The sequence below is a fragment of the Suillus subaureus genome (genome assembly GCF_016647635.1).
Source record: "Suillus subaureus strain MN1 chromosome Unknown BJ212scaffold_7, whole genome shotgun sequence".
NCBI lineage: Eukaryota > Fungi > Basidiomycota > Agaricomycetes > Boletales > Suillaceae > Suillus > Suillus subaureus.
In genome coordinates, this window is record NW_024538563.1 from 601,848 (window position 1) to 619,973 (window position 18,126).

The 18,126-nt window shown below is 46.4% G+C and overlaps 7 protein-coding genes across 7 annotated transcripts; 3 read left to right on the plus strand and 4 right to left on the minus strand.

Moving 5' to 3' along the window:
* Positions 1-716: 716 nt before the first annotated feature.
* On the plus strand, positions 717-2,260 carry BJ212DRAFT_1575269 (aquaporin-like protein; the record flags this gene model as incomplete). The annotated part of the gene is made up of 6 exons (XM_041342132.1): positions 717-1,123; positions 1,189-1,315; positions 1,368-1,402; positions 1,459-1,552; positions 1,606-1,667; positions 1,716-2,260. The coding sequence occupies 6 exons, from the start codon at positions 717-719 to the stop codon at positions 1,873-1,875; spliced, it is 885 nt and encodes a 294-aa protein (XP_041196046.1). The 3' UTR covers positions 1,876-2,260.
* Positions 2,261-3,654: 1,394 nt separating this feature from the next.
* Positions 3,655-4,039, plus strand: BJ212DRAFT_1336711 (uncharacterized protein). The gene has a single exon (XM_041334949.1). It carries the CDS (start codon positions 3,722-3,724, stop codon positions 3,950-3,952), a length of 231 nt encoding a protein of 76 aa, XP_041196047.1. The 5' UTR covers positions 3,655-3,721; the 3' UTR covers positions 3,953-4,039.
* A 341-nt stretch (positions 4,040-4,380) lies between these two features.
* On the minus strand, positions 4,381-5,270 carry BJ212DRAFT_1478073 (uncharacterized protein; the record flags this gene model as incomplete). Its single annotated transcript, XM_041339653.1, has 2 exons — positions 4,381-4,794; positions 4,869-5,270. 2 exons carry the CDS (start codon positions 5,268-5,270, stop codon positions 4,381-4,383), a joined length of 816 nt encoding a protein of 271 aa, XP_041196048.1.
* Positions 5,271-5,385: 115 nt separating this feature from the next.
* BJ212DRAFT_1336723 (uncharacterized protein) lies at positions 5,386-7,948 on the plus strand. The gene is made up of 5 exons (XM_041334950.1): positions 5,386-5,411; positions 5,464-6,063; positions 6,111-6,189; positions 6,242-7,197; positions 7,315-7,948. Exons 2-5 carry the CDS (start codon positions 5,862-5,864, stop codon positions 7,722-7,724), a joined length of 1,647 nt encoding a protein of 548 aa, XP_041196049.1. The 5' UTR covers positions 5,386-5,411; positions 5,464-5,861; the 3' UTR covers positions 7,725-7,948.
* Positions 7,949-8,004: 56 nt separating this feature from the next.
* BJ212DRAFT_1336727 (uncharacterized protein) lies at positions 8,005-9,840 on the minus strand. The gene is made up of 6 exons (XM_041334951.1): positions 9,475-9,840; positions 9,348-9,423; positions 9,215-9,291; positions 9,024-9,162; positions 8,663-8,960; positions 8,005-8,553 (listed from the first exon to the last, which is right to left on the minus strand). Exons 1-6 carry the CDS (start codon positions 9,743-9,745, stop codon positions 8,428-8,430), a joined length of 987 nt encoding a protein of 328 aa, XP_041196050.1. The 5' UTR covers positions 9,746-9,840; the 3' UTR covers positions 8,005-8,427.
* An 8-nt stretch (positions 9,841-9,848) lies between these two features.
* On the minus strand, positions 9,849-11,259 carry BJ212DRAFT_1336734 (Arv1-like family-domain-containing protein). Its single transcript, XM_041334952.1, has 8 exons — positions 11,158-11,259; positions 10,886-11,101; positions 10,777-10,831; positions 10,700-10,720; positions 10,567-10,650; positions 10,396-10,516; positions 10,101-10,345; positions 9,849-10,043 (listed from the first exon to the last, which is right to left on the minus strand). The coding sequence occupies exons 1-8, from the start codon at positions 11,242-11,244 to the stop codon at positions 9,898-9,900; spliced, it is 975 nt and encodes a 324-aa protein (XP_041196051.1). The 5' UTR covers positions 11,245-11,259; the 3' UTR covers positions 9,849-9,897.
* A 1,230-nt stretch (positions 11,260-12,489) lies between these two features.
* BJ212DRAFT_1265513 (3-oxo-5-alpha-steroid 4-dehydrogenase-domain-containing protein) lies at positions 12,490-13,803 on the minus strand (the record flags this gene model as incomplete). Its single annotated transcript, XM_041330493.1, has 8 exons — positions 12,490-12,620; positions 12,678-12,852; positions 12,912-13,027; positions 13,077-13,102; positions 13,154-13,261; positions 13,314-13,399; positions 13,452-13,610; positions 13,660-13,803. The coding sequence occupies 8 exons, from the start codon at positions 13,801-13,803 to the stop codon at positions 12,490-12,492; spliced, it is 945 nt and encodes a 314-aa protein (XP_041196052.1).
* Positions 13,804-18,126: the final 4,323 nt, after the last annotated feature.

Here is an 18,126-nt window from a genome sequence, read left to right on the forward strand (position 1 = left end):
GCCTCGTGAGCATGAACTTTTTGGCTGGCATCTTAAGGCTGCATGTTCATCAATCAAGGCATTCCTATTGTGATCCCGGCCATACCTGAAAGTGCTGGACTCACAACTCTCAGTTGGCCGAGGAACGAGGCCACGTGTATAAGTTCACCATACCCCAGTTTTCCGTCCATACATGACAACTTCCGTTCAAATATCAATGACGTGATCGATAGTACTTGACACGAGTGTCAGATGTCACCGTCATGCAAGATCATAGCGATATGTTCGAAGGATTGTCCACACAATCAACGTTGGACCTCTCATCGATACATCACAGGATTCTTGGTAGAAGTATTCCATCCTTTCGCAACAACAGACCTAACATTCGTTAGGATTCACCAGTCCCTAAAATTATCAGACGCAGTGACCACATCAACACAACCCTCCGACACGTACTGCCGCACGAAACATATCCCCCTCTGACTTACCTGTAGAGCAGGCCAATGTGGCAATTCTTCATTTGTACGATCTTCTCATTCATCACTAGATAGTATAATGCATACAAGGACCCTAGCCAACATGAAAACTGGATGTAGAGGACTCGTGTAACATTACAATGACAGGTTGTATCGATGTCGGGTTGATACCGATGCACAGGCGGGTGCCAGTATTTGAAGGAGTTGCAAGAGGTTGCAATTTTTTCTCCATCGTACAAGCTCTTCATCGTACAACACAACATGTCTTCAACAGCCAGATCAGTCTCTCGTTGCTCTATGCGCGGCTTATTCGGTACATTCAAGCTTGATTGTAAGGCCGCCGCGCTCGAGTTCGTTGGGACAACGTTGTTTCTACTCTTAGGACTTGGCGGTATCCAGGCGGCTACTGACGAGACCGGAGTCAGCGGCACCACTATCGAACATGTGATGTATATCGCGACATCCATGGGTTTCAGCCTTCTGGTCTCCGCTTGGTTGTTCTACAGGATAACGGGCGGCCTCTTTAACCCCAATATCACGCTTGCACTGTTTCTAGTAGGGCTGGTGAGCCCCGTGAGATTTGTGTTGTTCTGTATCGCACAGCTGGTTGGAGCTATTACTGCATCAGCGCTGTTGCTTGCCCTGACCCCTGGACCACTGTATGTTAAGTAAGTAGTTGTCACGAACTGGTGATTTTGTCAATCCTAATCGAAATATACGCCTTCCCCGATAGCACATTCCTACAAAAGGGAATCAATTCGTTTCAAGGCGTTTTCATTGAAATGTTCCTCACAGCAACGCTGGCTTTAGCCGTTCTGATGCTAGCCGCTGAGAAATCCCAGGTTACTCCGTTTGCACCAGTAAGGATGATTATCATATCCCATCATAATAACGCTGAATGTTATGCATCAGATTGGCATCGGGCTGACGCTATTTGTCGGACATTTGTGAGTGGGTTACCTTCCTGTGTATTAGTTGTTGAAATCGTCCATACCTGGCGTAGATGGGCCATATTTTATACATGTGCATCGATGAATACGGCACGTTCATTCGGGCCTGCTGTCGTTACTGGGTTTCCTTACCCTGACCATTGGGTAGTGAGTAAATCAGACTCTTCACGGGCGCGCCCCTAAGCTTCGCCTCATTGTAGTATTGGGTTGGTCCGTTTCTTGGCTCTCTGCTGGGAGCTGCTTTCTACAGTATGCTGAAATGGTAAGTAAGATCCACTCGCTCACTCACATGTACTGACGCGCATGACAGGATACATTATCAAGATTTGAATCCTGGGCAGTCGTCCACGCAGGAGAAGGATTCGCCGGATCCAGTGCTTACCGAGGCACCAAGTGACACCGAGAACGCTTGGCATAACGGAGATGTTGCGGGAAGGAGTGCGGGAAGTGTGGGGACATGCAAACCGTAGGGTTGAATGTAACAATGAGGCCTTTTCTCTCGGAATAGAGATATATATGAGTATCAGCTAACTATACCAATTTGTATAACTCACACACGCAGGGCGTAGACAGTGTCTTCTATGTACTGATAGATGGCGGTTCGAAATTTATCTATAGAAAGTTTTGCAGAGATTCCCTAAGGCTGTTAAGCACGAGGCAAACCCTAGCTGAAATGCTCGTATGATTCCCAGAGGGCATTATAAATGAGCATACCCGAAGGTTACGAGTGCTGTCAAAGAATTTGCTTCAGAGTAATTTTTAAATAACGAGAGCCATTGCGACCTTCTCGCCCTATAGTCCCCCCTTCCATAGAACGAGCATGTTGAGTAATTCATCTTCACAGAGGAAGTATGCGGAAGAGAGACAACTTACCAAATATTTTCAAATACATAAATGAGAAGGGATTTTGTTCGCCGCTTGAACGTTCTGTTTCAAAGTCGACGTTCATTCACGTCGAACTTCTGCCCTATGAGGCTGTGACCCTCACTTAACATTTACAAAAAGAACGACTCCCTTCCGTTATTGGTCTACCTACAGAAGACTCGAAACGTCTACGAGCTACTACAAGCCAGGTTTCATGATCAAGCCTGCACTCCGAATATCTTATTATTCTTAGTTGGATACTTGAACTTGAATCACACCAGCATCATCAACTCAATCAAATTGGACTAGGGACTTAGTCTTGTCGCCTGCAGTCAATCTCCATGGGATGGAGGAGTATCTCATAACCTAGTGCACGGTCTTGGCGCTGTTATGCTTCGCTCTCCGCTCGTTCATATCTCGCCTCATACATATCAGAGTGCATACCCAAATGCATTAGGGGGAGGTGTACCTGTCTTATCCAGTTCTCTGACAACATCGGGACGACGTTAAGCTGTGCGTGTGTATTCAGATAAAGCAGACTTCGGATTGATGGAAACTTGTTACAGTCGCTTCCATTAACATCCCATATAGCGACATGCAATGGCTAATGCCTTTAGTAGTCCAGCTCGTTCCAGGAATTCTACTCATTCTCCTCATGCTTCCACAGCCAGAGTAACCACGTCGGATTATCGAACAGGAGCATTATGAGGAGGCAGCAGTAACCCTTGCGTACGTTGTTCGAACGTCACACACCGGGAGTTTGGGAGTTTTTCACTATGCAAGATTTGTTTCGAAATGTTAGTGATAAAGTTGGCATTCTTACTATACATTTTGACACGGTAAAGATGAAAAAATTGGATGAGTGGCCAAATCCTGGGCGAAATTCTACATTTTATGAATCATTTTGACGTTGTAAAAGACATTTCACCGACAGCAAGATCTGAAGAAAAATGATCGAACATTTTGATTCAAATCTTGCACATAGGGTAAAATTCCTTTCCAATTAGGTAAAATGTGTTTCGAAATTTTTATTTCAAATTCTCCTCAAATTTCACCCCATGTAAGATTTGAATCAAAATGTTCGATCATTTTTCTTCAGATCTTGCTGTCGGTGAAATGTCTTTCGTTTATAACGTCAAAATGATTTATAAAATGTAGAATTTCGCCCAGGATTTGGCCACTCATCCAATTTTTTCATTTTTACCGTGTCAAAATGTATAGTAAGAATGCCAACTTTATCACTAACATTTCGAAACAAATCTTGCATAGTGAAAAACTCCCAAACCCCCAATGTGTCAGTTGATGATAAATCTGTCCTTATTCTGGACAAGATCAAAGTGGACTTCTTTGCTGCACTTGGTATTACCGGTACGGCATCGGGTTCTATGGTGTCATATATGTCGTCGCGGTCGGTCCTACCCTAGCATTTGCCGTGGACTCCTGGGGACGCAGATGTATCTCTTAGTGGGTACCCTTGAGCAAGGATTATCACTGCTTTGGATCGCCGGCTTCAGCACTGTCCACCCACACAGCACCATTTTTTTCCTGAGTCAGAAGTCTATTGTTGCCGTTTACCTCTGGTGTAATTTTCTGTCCCGGCTGGGGACTTCTGCCGCGAATTGTAGCCAGCGAAATTGCTCCCAATTATCTCTGCGGCCACACCTACTGTCGCGATCTGCGTGAACTAGCTGATGCCGTTCACAATATCGCACCTGACCCTGGTGATGCTCTAGAGGATCACGTTATCACGTACAGAACGTTCCTGCTCCTTGGCGTGTGCTGCATGATCATGGTAGTGTGCGTGTATTTCTTGCTACCTAAGGAGTATGCATTAGAGGATATCACGTATTCCTTTGAGACGGATGTGATGGCGAAATTTTTGGAGGATTCGTATTGAAGTCGCTGATCTGCAGATTTGATTTACATGAATTGTTGCTACTGGTACGTACACATCATCTAGGGACGAAGGCTTCTCTTACGCAGGAGAAAGGCTTCGGAACGCTACTGCGCATATGCACATACAAGCAGAGTAGTGTGTCAAAACATACGGCCCAACAATGGTGAATACTCTTATATCCACCTGTCGTACTTCAACTGCCAGCCCAATATCATCACTGCGAGATGTGTAACAAATTTTGAGTCGCCTGCAAGTTAACTAACGGTCCAAGGGAAGAAATGAGGGCGCCATATTCTGCTTGCTGCTCGTCCGCCATCACTCCGACACGAAGAACCAGCCTCTCCAAGGGAGAATTTGACCGCGCCAATAATGCTTTCAACTCCTCGAAGCCATCCTGGTACATTGGAGCATCGAGTATGCGTAAATTGGGGAATGAGAGGGCGTTGAAAAAATCAGGTAACTGGTTTGTGAACCCATGGCATAGTTGATGCGCAAGAATTGAAGTTTGGTGTGTGTGAACGGTGTTAAGTCCTGTATTTCGAAGAACGATATACCAATGCTTAACGAGGAGAGGTTGGGAGCAAGTTGGAGCAAACGAAGGCATGCAATTGAGTTGTATATGTTGATCCTGACATTTGTCAGGTGAGGCAATACGGAATTAAGAATGTCTAAGCGCGCGAGGTCAAACAATGGCCCAATTACCTCTAGATTACGGAGAGTGGAGGGCATGCATGGGAAGAATTGTGTAAGGGCTGGCTCAAAAGGACCAACCATCCTTATGGTCAGCTGCTGCAGTTCTGAGAGGTTTCTTAACACGAGTGCAGGTTTCTCGGCGTTTTCCAAAGATAGGATAGAGAGAGACGAAACGTGCTTGAGGTATGGTTGAAGAAGGCTTTGTAGCTCCGTTAAGACATGCTCCTGCCACTGAAGCGCCAACGAGAGCGGACGTCCTCGTGAACGCTTGAGCCATGTGTCATAGCAGAAAGCGTTGTGCTGCCAATCTTTGAGAAAGACTTTGATAGACAGTCTGCACCATAGACTTGGCATATCCACAGCAACCTCCCTCCATCGTCGGCATACCCTGGTCAGTAGGATGGGAGCCATATCTGGTGTGGGCGACAAGTGCTTGGTGTCCGGGAGACAGTAGTCGAAAATATGGCATAGGACTTCAGTTGGCAAGCGCCAGATTGAGAAAGCCAATGGAAGTCTCTTGTGCAAAACCATGGACTGCATAATTTTGTGCTGCTTTTCGACTCTCAGACATGGCTATAAAACTGAGCACTTTGATGCAACGTACGATGTTTTGTAGGGTACCCAGTCACTGATTTCCGAGACCAATGAGACGAGTAAGTTTCAGCGAGTGGGTTGAACAAACGCTATCAATTGATGTTCCTAGAACAACGACACAAGTAAGTCTAGTCTACATTAGTACGAGCCTAGGTACGAGTGCATGCAAGAATAAACATACCTCAGCGAGTGCAGGAATAAACGCTGAGGAAAACAAACATACGAGCACACGCTACTAATGTAATGCGGTGGCTGAATGGCGATGCTGTATAATACCAAGAAGCAAGAGTGATGGGAAATGAGAAATTGGTTTTTGAATTGGCTGTCTGCATGTTGTTTGCCAACGCTTGTTTGAGGCTGATGAAGTGTACGTAAATCTACTGTAGTGGCTTTTGTAATGCAATTATCATGTCCACGGAAACCATAACAAAACGCCTGCACATATCTGGTCTCACAACACCCGCCATCACACCCGCTGACCTGGCAAAGCGACTCGGTACCTTTGGCAGAGTAATTTCGCTCGATGGCTTTGGGAAACTCGATGCACTAGGCCAACCGAGGCCTTTCGGTTATGCGACGATTGAAGGTCACAAAACAGACTTGGCGAGGTGTAAGTTTTCTTTCTTTTTTGTGAATTTTATGGCTGAAATTGGCCAGGCGTAAATGTACTCAGTGGAACAGTATGGAAGGGCGCCAAACTCCGTATTGGAGATGCAAAGCCTGATTTTCGTGAACGGCACGTCTTCACCCTAACTCACTCACTTCCCACTCACTCTCCAAAACAACAGACTTGCCTCCATTCCCTCTCCACCACACAAAAAAAGGCGTGCCAATTCCAAGGTAGGCATCCATGCGCCTGACATGTCACTGGTCACGCCCGAGACAGCACGTACCCGAGGGGGATGGAGGGTCACCGAGATGGGACGTGTGGTGAGAATAATGCGCATGAGACCTGAGAAACCCTTGGAGCCGCCCCGGGTGCTTACCAGTGCAGGGAACAAGAAGTACGACAAAGATGGGAAACTTGTGACAGGGAAACGCAAGAAACGCGTCAAACTTCCCCCCACACGCACGCGCCGCCGGACGATTGATCCAACGCGCTGGGACTCAACACATCTGAAGGGTATCTGGTTGGATGCTGAGGTAGCGGGCGCGGTGGATCTTGCAGAACACGCCGGTGGGCCTGTAATCCCGAGAAAAAGACGTGCTGAGGTGTCAGAGAACAGTGACAGTGAACAAGACACCGAGAGTCCATCTAGTGATGATGAAGATGACCACGAGTCTTTATCGCTGCCGGTCCCAAAATCTACTGTTTCTCCCCTCTCACCACCAGAACTATTACCCCTTCCCACTGCTCGTTCACCCGTGACTGAAGCTGTGACTGAAGCAATCCCCTCCCTCGCGCAAGAAAAGCTCACCTCTCTCGCATTCCTTCGCTCCCTTTTTGGGGACGGGGACGAAGGATGGGGTGGACAGGAGAGCTTGTCTGATATTGAAGATGCGCGTCTTGGGGGTAAAGGTAAGGCGAGGGAGCCTCAGACTGGAACACGGATGAATGTGGATGAGGGCGAGATCGAGATCGAGGAAGTTTCGCATGCGAAATACAAGGATACAAAAATGGGATCAGATACAACAGTATCTCCGCTAAACTCCCAATCTCGCCCGACATTCACGTCAAAGCCGTCTGCTCAGGATCAGAAGCAAACAAAACTGAAAGATCTGTTCGCACCGAGGGAGGAGGAAGGTATGTTTTTGTTTCATTGTATACATTCATTTTATTGCTACACTTGTTTTTGTGTTTCCCCTTCTAATGTCCCCATTTTTATTCCGGTCGATCTTCATTGACCACGACCCGCTATAGCTGGATTCTCATTACTCAGTCATCTCGACCTGGACTTTGAGGAGGAAGACATACTCGGGATTTCAGACCTTCCCCACCCCTCACAACCACATCACGCGCTACCTCACATAGTCTCCGTTCCTCACGAGCAGCCACAAGCGCACCCAACGCTGGACTCGAGTTTCCCCTTCTTTTTCCCTCTCCCGCCAACCCTCCGTTCGCGTTCCTCCATAAGAAATACACCTCGAGATATATTCTCCCTCTTCCCTCACGGGGGCAAAGAGGAAGACAAGAACGAGGAGCCCTTCTCCTGCACCCAAACTACCTCCGAAATTCACTCCCAGTGGGAAGCCCAAAAAGGTGCGCTGACGAGGGAGTGGAAGGCTCGGTGGAGAGAGGCCTCGAAGGGTAAGAGAGGAAGGGACGAGTGAATGTGTTGGACTCGGGGAATTTGGAGTTAAGTTCACACTCTAAGAGCATCCCTCCAGAGTCTGTATTGCGGGCACCATCAAGATGTGCGCTGTGCCTTTCTTCATCGCACATGCCGAAATTTTGACTGTTTAACTGGCTAGGAGGATAGTTGATGTACTACGCTTGTGAAGACGGTATATCCTCAATATCACTTCGGTACTACTTGCAACCCATTTACCCTGGCCGATCCCCTGAGAACGTGTGGTCAAAATGTGATCCACAGTCCACGTCATATACGATAGGTCAGACACTCTTGCGTCGATAAGTCAGGAACATTGAGTATGGCCTCCGCTGGCCTTGTCTCAATCAAGAGAGAGAGCTCCGACTAGAAACGAAAGGAGAACTATGTAGGTAGTTAGAACGAAGATATCATGTATCGGTAAATACTCATATTCACCTCGTCTTCAAATTGAGAGACTGAGGAGAGTTCGTTCTGGGGATGCCAGAATAAAAGAAACCTGTTGGAACGGAGGACAAGAAGGGTATGTGTAGAACCCGTATAGCAAAGAGTGATTGTGTGTGTAAAGTAAAGTATGTACGACAAATATTGTGTTTTGATACCTCGAAGATAACCAATAACACGTCCCTTTCGATTACCTTGGTATCCCATACCCGTCCCGCTGACGCCCAAACTACATCCAATCAGAAGCTTTTGAATGGAGACTAATCCAGCCCTGGTGCAGATGGTCCGCTCACAGCGGGAGACAACATCCGCCGCGGAGGCGCCCCTCCTCCCGGCATCCCACCGCCCAGCATAGAGGAGATCATAGCTCCCAATGGATTGTCAGGCTGAGTGCGCGGGGAGGAATTGCAAAGTACAACGTTGCTATCTCCTGTAGTGTCTAAACGATGCGGATTGTTTTTAGAAGATCAAGCAAGCAATAACTATTTGACTTACCACCCGAACCTCCTTAGTCGCTAAGACACCACCTTTAGCTTGGTATGTTCCGCAAAGCCTTACCCAGCTCTCGCGCATCACTTTATTCTTCTCCCCATTCGCACGTTGACATGTCAAGACAGCAAGCTGACAGAAGTTGAGCACAGGCTCAGTCGTATGTGTGATTTCACTCGTAGGGGTGACAGGTAATGGAGATGTCTGCAGTGGCGAAAGCAGATTCGGTCGAGATGAAATCACTTGTGCAATAAAATGCGAAATGAAGGTGCGAGCTCCGACGATGTTACCATTTTGTAGATATCTGTAGTGGGATGCCATGAACTAGAGAACGAAGGAAATAACATGGACGCGAGTTGCGACTTACGGAAGTGTGCCTCGAAGAGCAAAGATCCCTGGAGCTCCGCCTGCTGTGGACCATTCTACCATCATGGTCGCTAATGAACGTGCGCTATCCCTTTTGCCTGACGCGAGGAAGTGAGGCTCTGCCGCATCGAAGGCCCCATCTACGCATCATGAGCACGACGGTCACTTTTGTAGATGCTGTCATATATATACCCTTATATAGGAGCTCTCCGATATAGTGGTGCAAGTCCTGGTCACCTGCGGGACAATCACCATGTCTTGCTGACCATCTACACGCATTATGATAATCAGCCCTGGTTCCGATCCGATATGAGGACAACTGTACGATATGGATCTGTCAATGATCGTTTTCCTCCATGCCCCGGACGATCCAGTCAGCGCGATGAGTTGCGTTAGTCTCCCTGAGCAAATCGAATCAGTGACGTATTCCGCGGGGGATCAGGAGCACGCACCTCGAGACTCATCATCAACGACCTCGCCCTTGCTTTCATATACTTCTAAAAGGAACAACGTCAAATCTGTTCCACTGCCCTGCTGGCCAACTTTCAGAAGTTCTCTCGCACTCTGGAAGAGCACGTCGATGGCAGTGTCGTACTGCCCAGACTTGCTGTACCGTGAAGCGAAGGTGCGCGCTTTCTGGTGCGCTTCGTAGGGCTGCCCAGACGCGACGAGTGGTAGGATCGCGTTCAGGGCGCGAGAAGATGAACTGGATACTGCAGGCATCGCCGTGGTTAGTGATGAAGGGTAGGATATGCATTTCAGTTGGATTGCATATGTTCCAATGTTGGTGTCAGGGGTCCTGCTCGGCTTACTCCAACCTGTTAGACCACAATCCAAATCAAATCTATACAAGAGGAACAGGAAACTATGGAAGACTACGGGATACTATATGCCATCCATTTGTCACCACTATGCTCGTCTCCACCCACCCAATTCTTGAGAAATCCCGCAACAACTGTTTTCGCCAACCACCCAACAAGGATCACCACTGTCGTAAAGACGGGATGACAGTCGAGCACAACTGCGAGGGAAGCGTTCAGTGAAGTGCGGATTGCAAGAAATATAGACCGCGACAAACCCCGAAGTCCAAATCCAGTCGCCATTCCACCCAAAACATTCCTAACGACCCATTCACGATCTAGTTTGTCCTCATCCCATATCTCGAGGGCACGTGTGACAAGAGGGCTGCTGTAGTATGAAGGATCCCAGTAGTATGGAGAACCTCCAGGTTTGGACGCGGAAGGGCGCCATATCGTGAGCAAGAAGAGAAGGAAAAGCTTTGTGAGGGAAGAATAGAAAATTGTCAGAGGGACGAGCGAGAACCTAGGCTTGCAGTTGAGGTATCAATAACTACAGCAGATTCTGAAGCTCACTTGAACTGTTGTCGAACACCTGATATTTCTACTGGCGAAGTACTTTTTGAACGAAAAAAATCCGAGAGTGCCAGTACAAAATAAGATGCAAACATCACTCCTCCATGAAATGCAAATGTTTCTGCACAAGCTGTGAGCACAACACTCGAATAAGAAAAACATGCATAGTACCTATAAGGCATCCAATGAGGATCCGGAGAAAGACGATGTTGGTTTCAACTGTCCACCGTGAAACGTCTGCGGATATCTGAGGATCTAATGTACATGAAAACACGACAACCTTTGAACAAAAAATAAAACTTACTGAGCTGTGCCCACCGAATAACTAAAGTAAATGAGCCGGAGTGCATGATGGGACTCGTGGCTAATGACTTCACGTACATGCATCGACGGTGATAAGCCCGCAGGCAAGCTTCAAAATAAGCCACCACCTGTCCTACAAGCCGGGTACTCAGCAACGGTATCATCGACAGAATTAGCAATCCCTCACTTTCTGCCTTTGTCGGCTTTTAGTAGCAGCCAGTTTGTCCGCACCTTCCTGACTGCCCTCGAGACCAGTCTTGCTCTTCCCGAGCGCCTTTCGCGGCTCCGTCCCTCTATTATATATCAAATGTCTATACACTTCTCGTTTCAGTAGAATAAGGTCCAAGAGGAGCGTTAGAGAATCGTGTTCGACATATGGATCTGCAAATTTCAGGCATCTGCTCTGCCGAGGACTCTCGCGTTAGAATGAAACAAAAATGAGTGACATCGCACACCAACGCATTGTTCAAGTCTCAGGTTGTACGCAGATTCGTAAACTGTGTAAAGGTGCGATATGGGGTGTGTGCAAGTGATACAAATGGCCATGCTAGATTAGGAAAGTGACAAAGTTGTAATCAAGCCTGGATTAAGCTCTAGTGTTTCGCTTTGACACCAAGACAATGGATCATGTACAATCTAAGCAACACGTCCTACTTGCAAACTAAAGCTTCTTGACAGCCTGCCCTCTGGGTTTTCCCCTGACTCAGATGTTATCAGTTCGCAGATATCATTTCTAATAAGAGGCGCAGTGTCGGGATGCACTAGTACCGACATCGCACTTTTAAAAGGCCACTACAGCTCATTCCAACATCAATTCCCGAATTGCACGATGACCATCGAGTACACCATCGGGTTGGTAAGTCCGCATTTCTTGGAATCCAGATAACATTGCTCATCTTTTCAAAAGGCACCATCCCCACCAACCTTATTGAAGGACAAAATCATCTGCTTGTGGGACAGAGGCGACGGAGTGCGCTGCCACGACGTCCTCAAAGGCGACGCGTTATCCTTGCACCTCTGTAGCGTTCACGGGTGCCGGGGGGCTGACAATACCACCCTGACATGCTGGTGGGATGGCTGCGCACAACACATGGAGAAGTGCGCCATTGTCAAGCACATCCAAGACATACATCTCGGCGTAACATATCCGTGCCGGCGATGCGGTGTGACATTTACAGGAAAAGGAGCTTTGAGCTGCATTTGCTGGGTTGCCCGGTCCCAAAGAAAAGAATTGAGGTAGAGCTATTTGAACGTACACTCGTCTTTGAACGATCGCTGTGAGTAGCTGGTGTGTTTGCGGCGGTTCCTTGATTATCCTGTTCGCATGAAAGGAGGTTTATGTACATTTGCTAAAACGAATCTGCAAGTGACCTTGCGCAGAGAAATCTAGAACATTAATATCAACATTTGTGAGCGTGCTTGGTCGAAGTTGGCTAAAGGGTCGATGGCTTCTCAGCCCATCTTCTAGGCTGGTGTAATTCCCTCATGGTAAGGAGGTCATAGGCTTCCTGTAGATCAATCAGAAATGAGGCACTTAAACAGACGAAACTGGAAGCACCTACAAACGAACTAAACAAACAATTTTCAATCATGAATGGTAAGCTGTTCGCAAAGGATTTGCGACCATACATATATGATCAGTGATTATTAAATGCGTTTTAATTTCGGTCCATGAGGCGGAAGGGAAGAACACGCAAGGGGCCATAGTGATTCCCGTAGACATGAGAGCAATTATCCTCGGATATAGCGCACACGTATAATGGCATGCTACTAGGATACGCCGCACACCACTTACGCTATGAAAGGGAACATCGCCTTCCTATCCTTCGGGTAATCGCTCCCAAACTCTTTCCTATATGCGCGGTGCTTCTTAGTAGCCCAGACATACATCTGATATGTCGAAATGACCAGGAAGATCCATGCTGGTCGCGGACCATGACTTCAAAACAGAAGCAAAAAAAACAGAAAGAAGCACATACCAACGTAGCTTCCTGTGAGAGCCGCGATGACCAACCATCCAAGGAATTCGAAGAAGTAGTTCGGGACCGAGACGAGGTTGAAGCCGTACCCTTGGGGAATGGCGCGTTTGCGGCTTCCTGCAGGCCGAAGTTTACGGAGCTTGATGTGAGTGATGAGATTAGAGATTTCAGAGAACTACAAGTAGGCAGGCGTTCAGTGTGTCAAAATACATATCAAAATGCTGAGACACGCACCAGCCAGATAGCAGCGCCTGCTTGAATGTACAGAGGATCATTGCGAACTGTGCCACGGATGTAGGGCGAGGCAGCACCATACACAGGACTGTAAATGCTGTACGCAAGGGCAAGACCTTATATAGAGTCAGCTTGATTGCTGTCTCCCAATACACATAAACATACCACTTCCAAGGTGATAATGAGCAGAGCTAACAAACACGTCAGTCTACCAAAGCAGCACGTATTCTCAAAGTGCGTACTTCTTGAAAATATTCATGAAGGGCATGGTCGCATGCGAAAAACGATGTACGAACAGCGTTTCTACCTCACGTTTGACGAAGTGCAGCATGACAAATGCTAATACATAGCTGATCACGCTTGAGCACACCATTTAAACCAGAAAGTTATGCATGCAAATACCGTTGAAGCATACTGTGCTGCACAGGACCGCCGTAAAATATCTTGGGGAAGTAATAGATCACTGGGTGGATGAACAATGGGCCAGCCTGGGGATAACATGTCGGTAGCTCGCAACCATGAATCGTGCAAGACACTCACATATTCAACCAAGAATACAGTCTTCCAGCTAATTTGGGGTCCAAGGTCTTTCACAGACAACTCCCCGCCTTCTGCTACACCAGCAACCTTCAATGTAACGTCATCAGCTAGAATATTCTTGGAATCCTTGAGGGTAATTTTTTGGCGGTCCAAGTAGAACTTGAAAATGTTTTTAGACGTCCGGCTGTGTGGACAGGAAAAGACCTACTCTGGGATATTTTTTAGCTATCGCACTCTTGACATCTGCAATAGTCGCGTCCTCGAGTTGCTTCCCTGAAAGTTCCACGACCATGGGGAGGCCACGAGCCAGAGCAATTGGCTTCCCCGCTGCAGATACGTTTACGGAGACCATTGCGTCTTATAAGTTCTATAACACTTATAGTGCTCCAGCGGTTGTCAGTCTCGTGGGATCAAGTTGAAGTGTGCTACGCTAAGAAACCGGCATTTTGTGAGTTACCGGATTATTGCTGTTTTAGTTAAAACAGCCGCTCAGGTTCAAAGTGGCAAGAACACACTTCCGGACCCTTGAGTTCTACCTCCTCTTGCAATTGAAAGCTTTCAGCTCTTTTCATATCAATAGACCCTCTTACTGCTTCTATTCAATCGTAGAGCTAAAGAAACTTTCAGATACTTTCGTTGGGCGAAATACCCTTGAGTGGCAAGGGCGCTCTACTTGGACAGTTTGTGATTGAAGGTGAAAGTCCGATTATGCTGCATAATCCTAGGGCTATCACTTGTCTGAGTTCAGACATGCTACTTCTACTTTCCAGCCCTTCCATTCATCTGGCCCAGGTGGTTGCAATGATAAGAAGAGCAGGAGGGATGAGGAGTCTATTAAACAAGTACACTACATCATGTTAGACTTTGTATTGTATAGGTGATGAATTCCTACTCACATCTCAGTGTCTTGGAAAAGAACTGAGATGCCAGGACACTGCTACTGGTGTTTTTAAGGTAAGTATGTTGATGACAATAATGTATTAAAATGAAACAGAAAAATAAAGTAGGATGCAAGCTGATGTCACTGCATTGCTCGCCTTTTGTCCCTTTTTGGCTTGTGCTCATACCTCTATCTCTCATTACTCACTGTGTGTGCCTTGCTTGGATCCATTGGTCTTCCTTGTCTCAGAACTCTTGGATTCCAACACTCCCCCTCAAGCACAAGCCAGGCTCATGTGGGTCCTCAACTTTTGCAAATGGGGGCATGGTAGTGCCTTGGTGAAGGCATCAGCCACATTGTCATCAGTGGGACAGTAGTACAGCTTGAAGATGCCATCTTTGACATGGGCCCTAATAAAGTGGTACTGGAGGTTGATAGTGCTGCTGCAGTCCAGTTCAGTCCAGTTCTTGAGGGTGTTTTGTTGAACCTAGAACTGAACCTTGGGTCCAGTTCAGGTAAGGAGAGCGAATGCTGGACCAGACCCTTATGAATGCATTTGCAAATGTTTGGTTTGAGTTCAGAACACATTCAAACATCTGAATGTAACATATAAATTTCAAATTTTTTTTGAGAACTACATGAAAAATTCAATGAGTAACTACTAACTACACCATATCCATGACATAGCATTCACGAGCTGCAGCAAACTCAGCTTGAGCTGTTGTGGAAATATGGCCCTGACGATACCCACTCTTCAATAGTTGAAGGGCCTCAAACATCAACAGCAACAAACAATTATGGCATGAAGTCCTGGTGATCCCGCTGCTTGAAAACGCTTGTTTGGATGCAATGGCAGAGCCTTGAATAGCTAAGTAGTCCTTAGCAATGTGAGAGATAGTGGGATATTGAATTGAATAATGCTAAGGACATTTATGTCAACTTGTAAGGAATAGTGATTCAAAAAAGAACACTCACACCCCACCAAGCTACTATGTTCTTGATGTCCTCTAGCAGGAAAGCCAGGTAGTCCTCAAGTTCTTGACGAGGCCTTTGGCTTGCAGTGTCACTCACAACATGGGATTTGACAGTATCACACATCCAACTGTGGCCATACAAGCCTTGACATACAAGAGAGGAAGGAGCCACAACAGCAGGCTCTGCATCCAGCAAGGAATTATGATGATAGTATTTGTTGAAAACAATCTGTAGGCATCTCATGTCCTTGTCGAAGTCATGGGGCTCCCATTTACTCTTCACATATGCAATCTTGTAGTTGGGGTCAAGCGCTAGATACAATACATTAGATAGGGCATTATATTAATCAAAACACATACCGAGACAAATGAAATAGACATTGGTTTCATCAATCTTGTGGTACCACTTGCAAAGATTGTTGATGCCAGAGTCAATGGCAGTTGAAAAGTCAGCAAACTTTGAAGACCTGGCCATATTTTGCCAGGTTTGTTGGAGGAATTTGAGCACTGGGATTACATGCCATACAGTGGGTTTGTGAGTTGCAGAGAATGATTGCTGAGCATTTGCAGGCTCCTGGTAATGCAATAGGTTAATAAAAATTAAATTTATCAATGAAGAAGCTTGCATGGCACATGCACCTGAAGCATGTCATGCATCAACTCTAACTTCTTCCATTCCTCAGCTGAGAGCTTGAATGCACCATACGACTTGCCAACTGACCTTACACAACTTGAGGGTGTGCTCCAACATGCCAAACAGTGAGGCCCATTGAGTGCGAATCCATTTAAGAGCTCCAGGTTGGGCTCATTGACCTCAGCACAGCACTTTTGGAAGAAGGTGTGGGCTTGGGGAGATTTCTGTACCTGAAATAAGGGTTCATCAAACAGAGCTAGTTGGACATGGATACAAACTTACCTGCATGATGAGTGCAAGCACTTTTCCAACAGTGTCAGTGACATCAAAATCAGTTTTTTGTCTTCGTAATCATCATCATCATTGGTTGCGGTTGCGTTCTTGAGGAGAACACTTGCCAGTGTAGGAGTGACCTCCTCGACAAAGTGCTTGGCTGCTAAGTGTAAGGCGTGCTCCATACAACTAAATAGATGTTAGCAGATATAGAATGACATATTAAATAAACTCCTTACCACACATGGTGCTTGCCTGCAATCCAGTTCTTACCAGAAGGGTCAATAGTGAATGCAACAGCCTGAATTGTGGTGTTGTTATTGGTGGCATTGTCAGCTGTGAACCATCCAACCTTGGTGCAAAAGTCATAGTTATCGATAGTTTCAATGAGAATCCTTCCAATATTGCTACCACTATGATTGCCATTGATAATCATGAATGCAAGCTGCTCACTCTTCAACTCCCATTCCTGAGGTTTCCCATCTGGTGAGTCAATATAATGCGCAGTGACAGAGAGGAAAGGCACGCCTGGTTCAGACATCCATGAGTTGAAGGTGATGGAGATTTTACTGTCAACGTGCTTAAGCTTCTCTCTGACATGCTGGACAGCCACCTTGGCCTGTTCAAGAATTCTGTCACAAGTCTTTGTATGATGGGGGATATCCCTGTCTGAAAGGGAGGGCCAGAGGTATTGAAGTAAGTGGTGAAATGGTCCCTTATCGACAAGTTGGAATGCCTGTATAATCTTAAGTCACCATTATAAATCAAAAAAACATGATCATGCACCTCATCCTCAGAGACAATTAACTCAACAATATAATCCATCAGCCCAGACTTTGTAAATTTGGGAATCTTAGTTGCAAGGGAGCCATCTAACGTTTGCTGGGCTCCTTTGGTTGCTTTACAGCTAGGTGGTATTGCACGATTGTGCATCTTGATGCCTCGCTCACTGCAGCAGTCTCAATAGATTGGGAAGTGGCACTTTGCATTGCGAGCAATATGTGTGTGTTGAGTCAAAATGCTGCCTTTGAAAAAGGATTGATTGGCCAGTACATTATTAGCTCTAGAATTGACATGAGTAATCCGCTTGATGTTTAAAGTCAAAATGTACCTGCATATCTCACACCACCAGCCATCTTTGCATTCTTGGGTGTGCAGATTGATGCAGCCTTTCTCCTGAGTAAACACTACCTTCAGATCTCCACTGTGCTCCACTTTCTTTGTGTGCTTGTGATCCTTGTCTCCAAATGCCTTGGTCTTTTGGTAAGCTTCCTCTTTGTTGTCCTTGTCCTTGTCCTTGTCCTCTTCCTTGTCATCAGAAACATCCTCCAGTGCAGGGGGTTCATCATTGTTGTTGTCATCGTGGTGATGGATCAGACAGAGCCAGTTTGCACTTGCTTGGGTGCAGGCTGATCATTTTGCTGGAGCTGTGTTGACAGCTTCATGGATTTTCTCTGTCAGTTTAATGGCTCAACCAGAGCAATGAGACACAAAGGAAGTCAGCTTCCCATTGGATGTAGAAGGCGGAGGTGTGGGAACCATGGGGGTGTCATCATCAGGGTCATTGTACCAGTCAATAGTGCTAGCATCTTTCAGTTTGCTGTCAGATCCAAGTGCACACAACATTCTGGCAGCAGGAAGGGTGAAGATTGAACCTGTAGTAGCTCATTTATACTGAAATCTGCATTGAGATCAGAAAAAACATGACACACCTTGAACATCCTGTTGCCATGCAATTAGTTGAAGCTTGAAGTACCTGAGTGAGAATCTTGAAGATATGTTCTGGACATAATATAAGTTATAATCTGAATGATGGTAAATGTTGGGCTTACCAAAACATCAAGTACTTTACTGAAGAAGCTGGATGTCACTGTTGTGAAGTGGAGGACACCTGGGAACTCAGGATTTCACCCC

Excerpts from the sequence above, each read along its gene's own strand:
- BJ212DRAFT_1336723 (XM_041334950.1), top strand. The coding sequence starts at position 5,862 with ATGTCCACGGAAACCATAACAAAACGCCTGCACATATCTGGTCTCACA. Across the intron at positions 6,064-6,110 it reads CAAAACAGACTTGGCGAGGT|GCGTAAATGTACTCAGTGGA; the intron begins GTAAGTTTTCTT and ends GAAATTGGCCAG. Across the intron at positions 6,190-6,241 it reads AAGCCTGATTTTCGTGAACG|ACTTGCCTCCATTCCCTCTC; the intron begins GCACGTCTTCAC and ends CCAAAACAACAG.
- BJ212DRAFT_1336734 (XM_041334952.1), bottom strand. The coding sequence starts at position 11,244 with ATGGCCATTTGTATCACTTGCACACACCCCATATCGCACCTTTACACA. Across the intron at positions 10,832-10,885 it reads AAAGCCGACAAAGGCAGAAA|GACAGGTGGTGGCTTATTTT; the intron begins GTGAGGGATTGC and ends CCCGGCTTGTAG. Across the intron at positions 10,517-10,566 it reads CCTCATTGGATGCCTTATAG|AAACATTTGCATTTCATGGA; the intron begins GTACTATGCATG and ends CAGCTTGTGCAG.
- BJ212DRAFT_1336711 (XM_041334949.1), top strand. The coding sequence starts at position 3,722 with ATGTATCTCTTAGTGGGTACCCTTGAGCAAGGATTATCACTGCTTTGG.
- BJ212DRAFT_1336727 (XM_041334951.1), bottom strand. The coding sequence starts at position 9,745 with ATGCCTGCAGTATCCAGTTCATCTTCTCGCGCCCTGAACGCGATCCTA. Across the intron at positions 9,424-9,474 it reads CGTTGATGATGAGTCTCGAG|GGAGACTAACGCAACTCATC; the intron begins GTGCGTGCTCCT and ends CGATTTGCTCAG. Across the intron at positions 9,163-9,214 it reads CGGAGAGCTCCTATATAAGG|ATGGGGCCTTCGATGCGGCA; the intron begins GTATATATATGA and ends CATGATGCGTAG.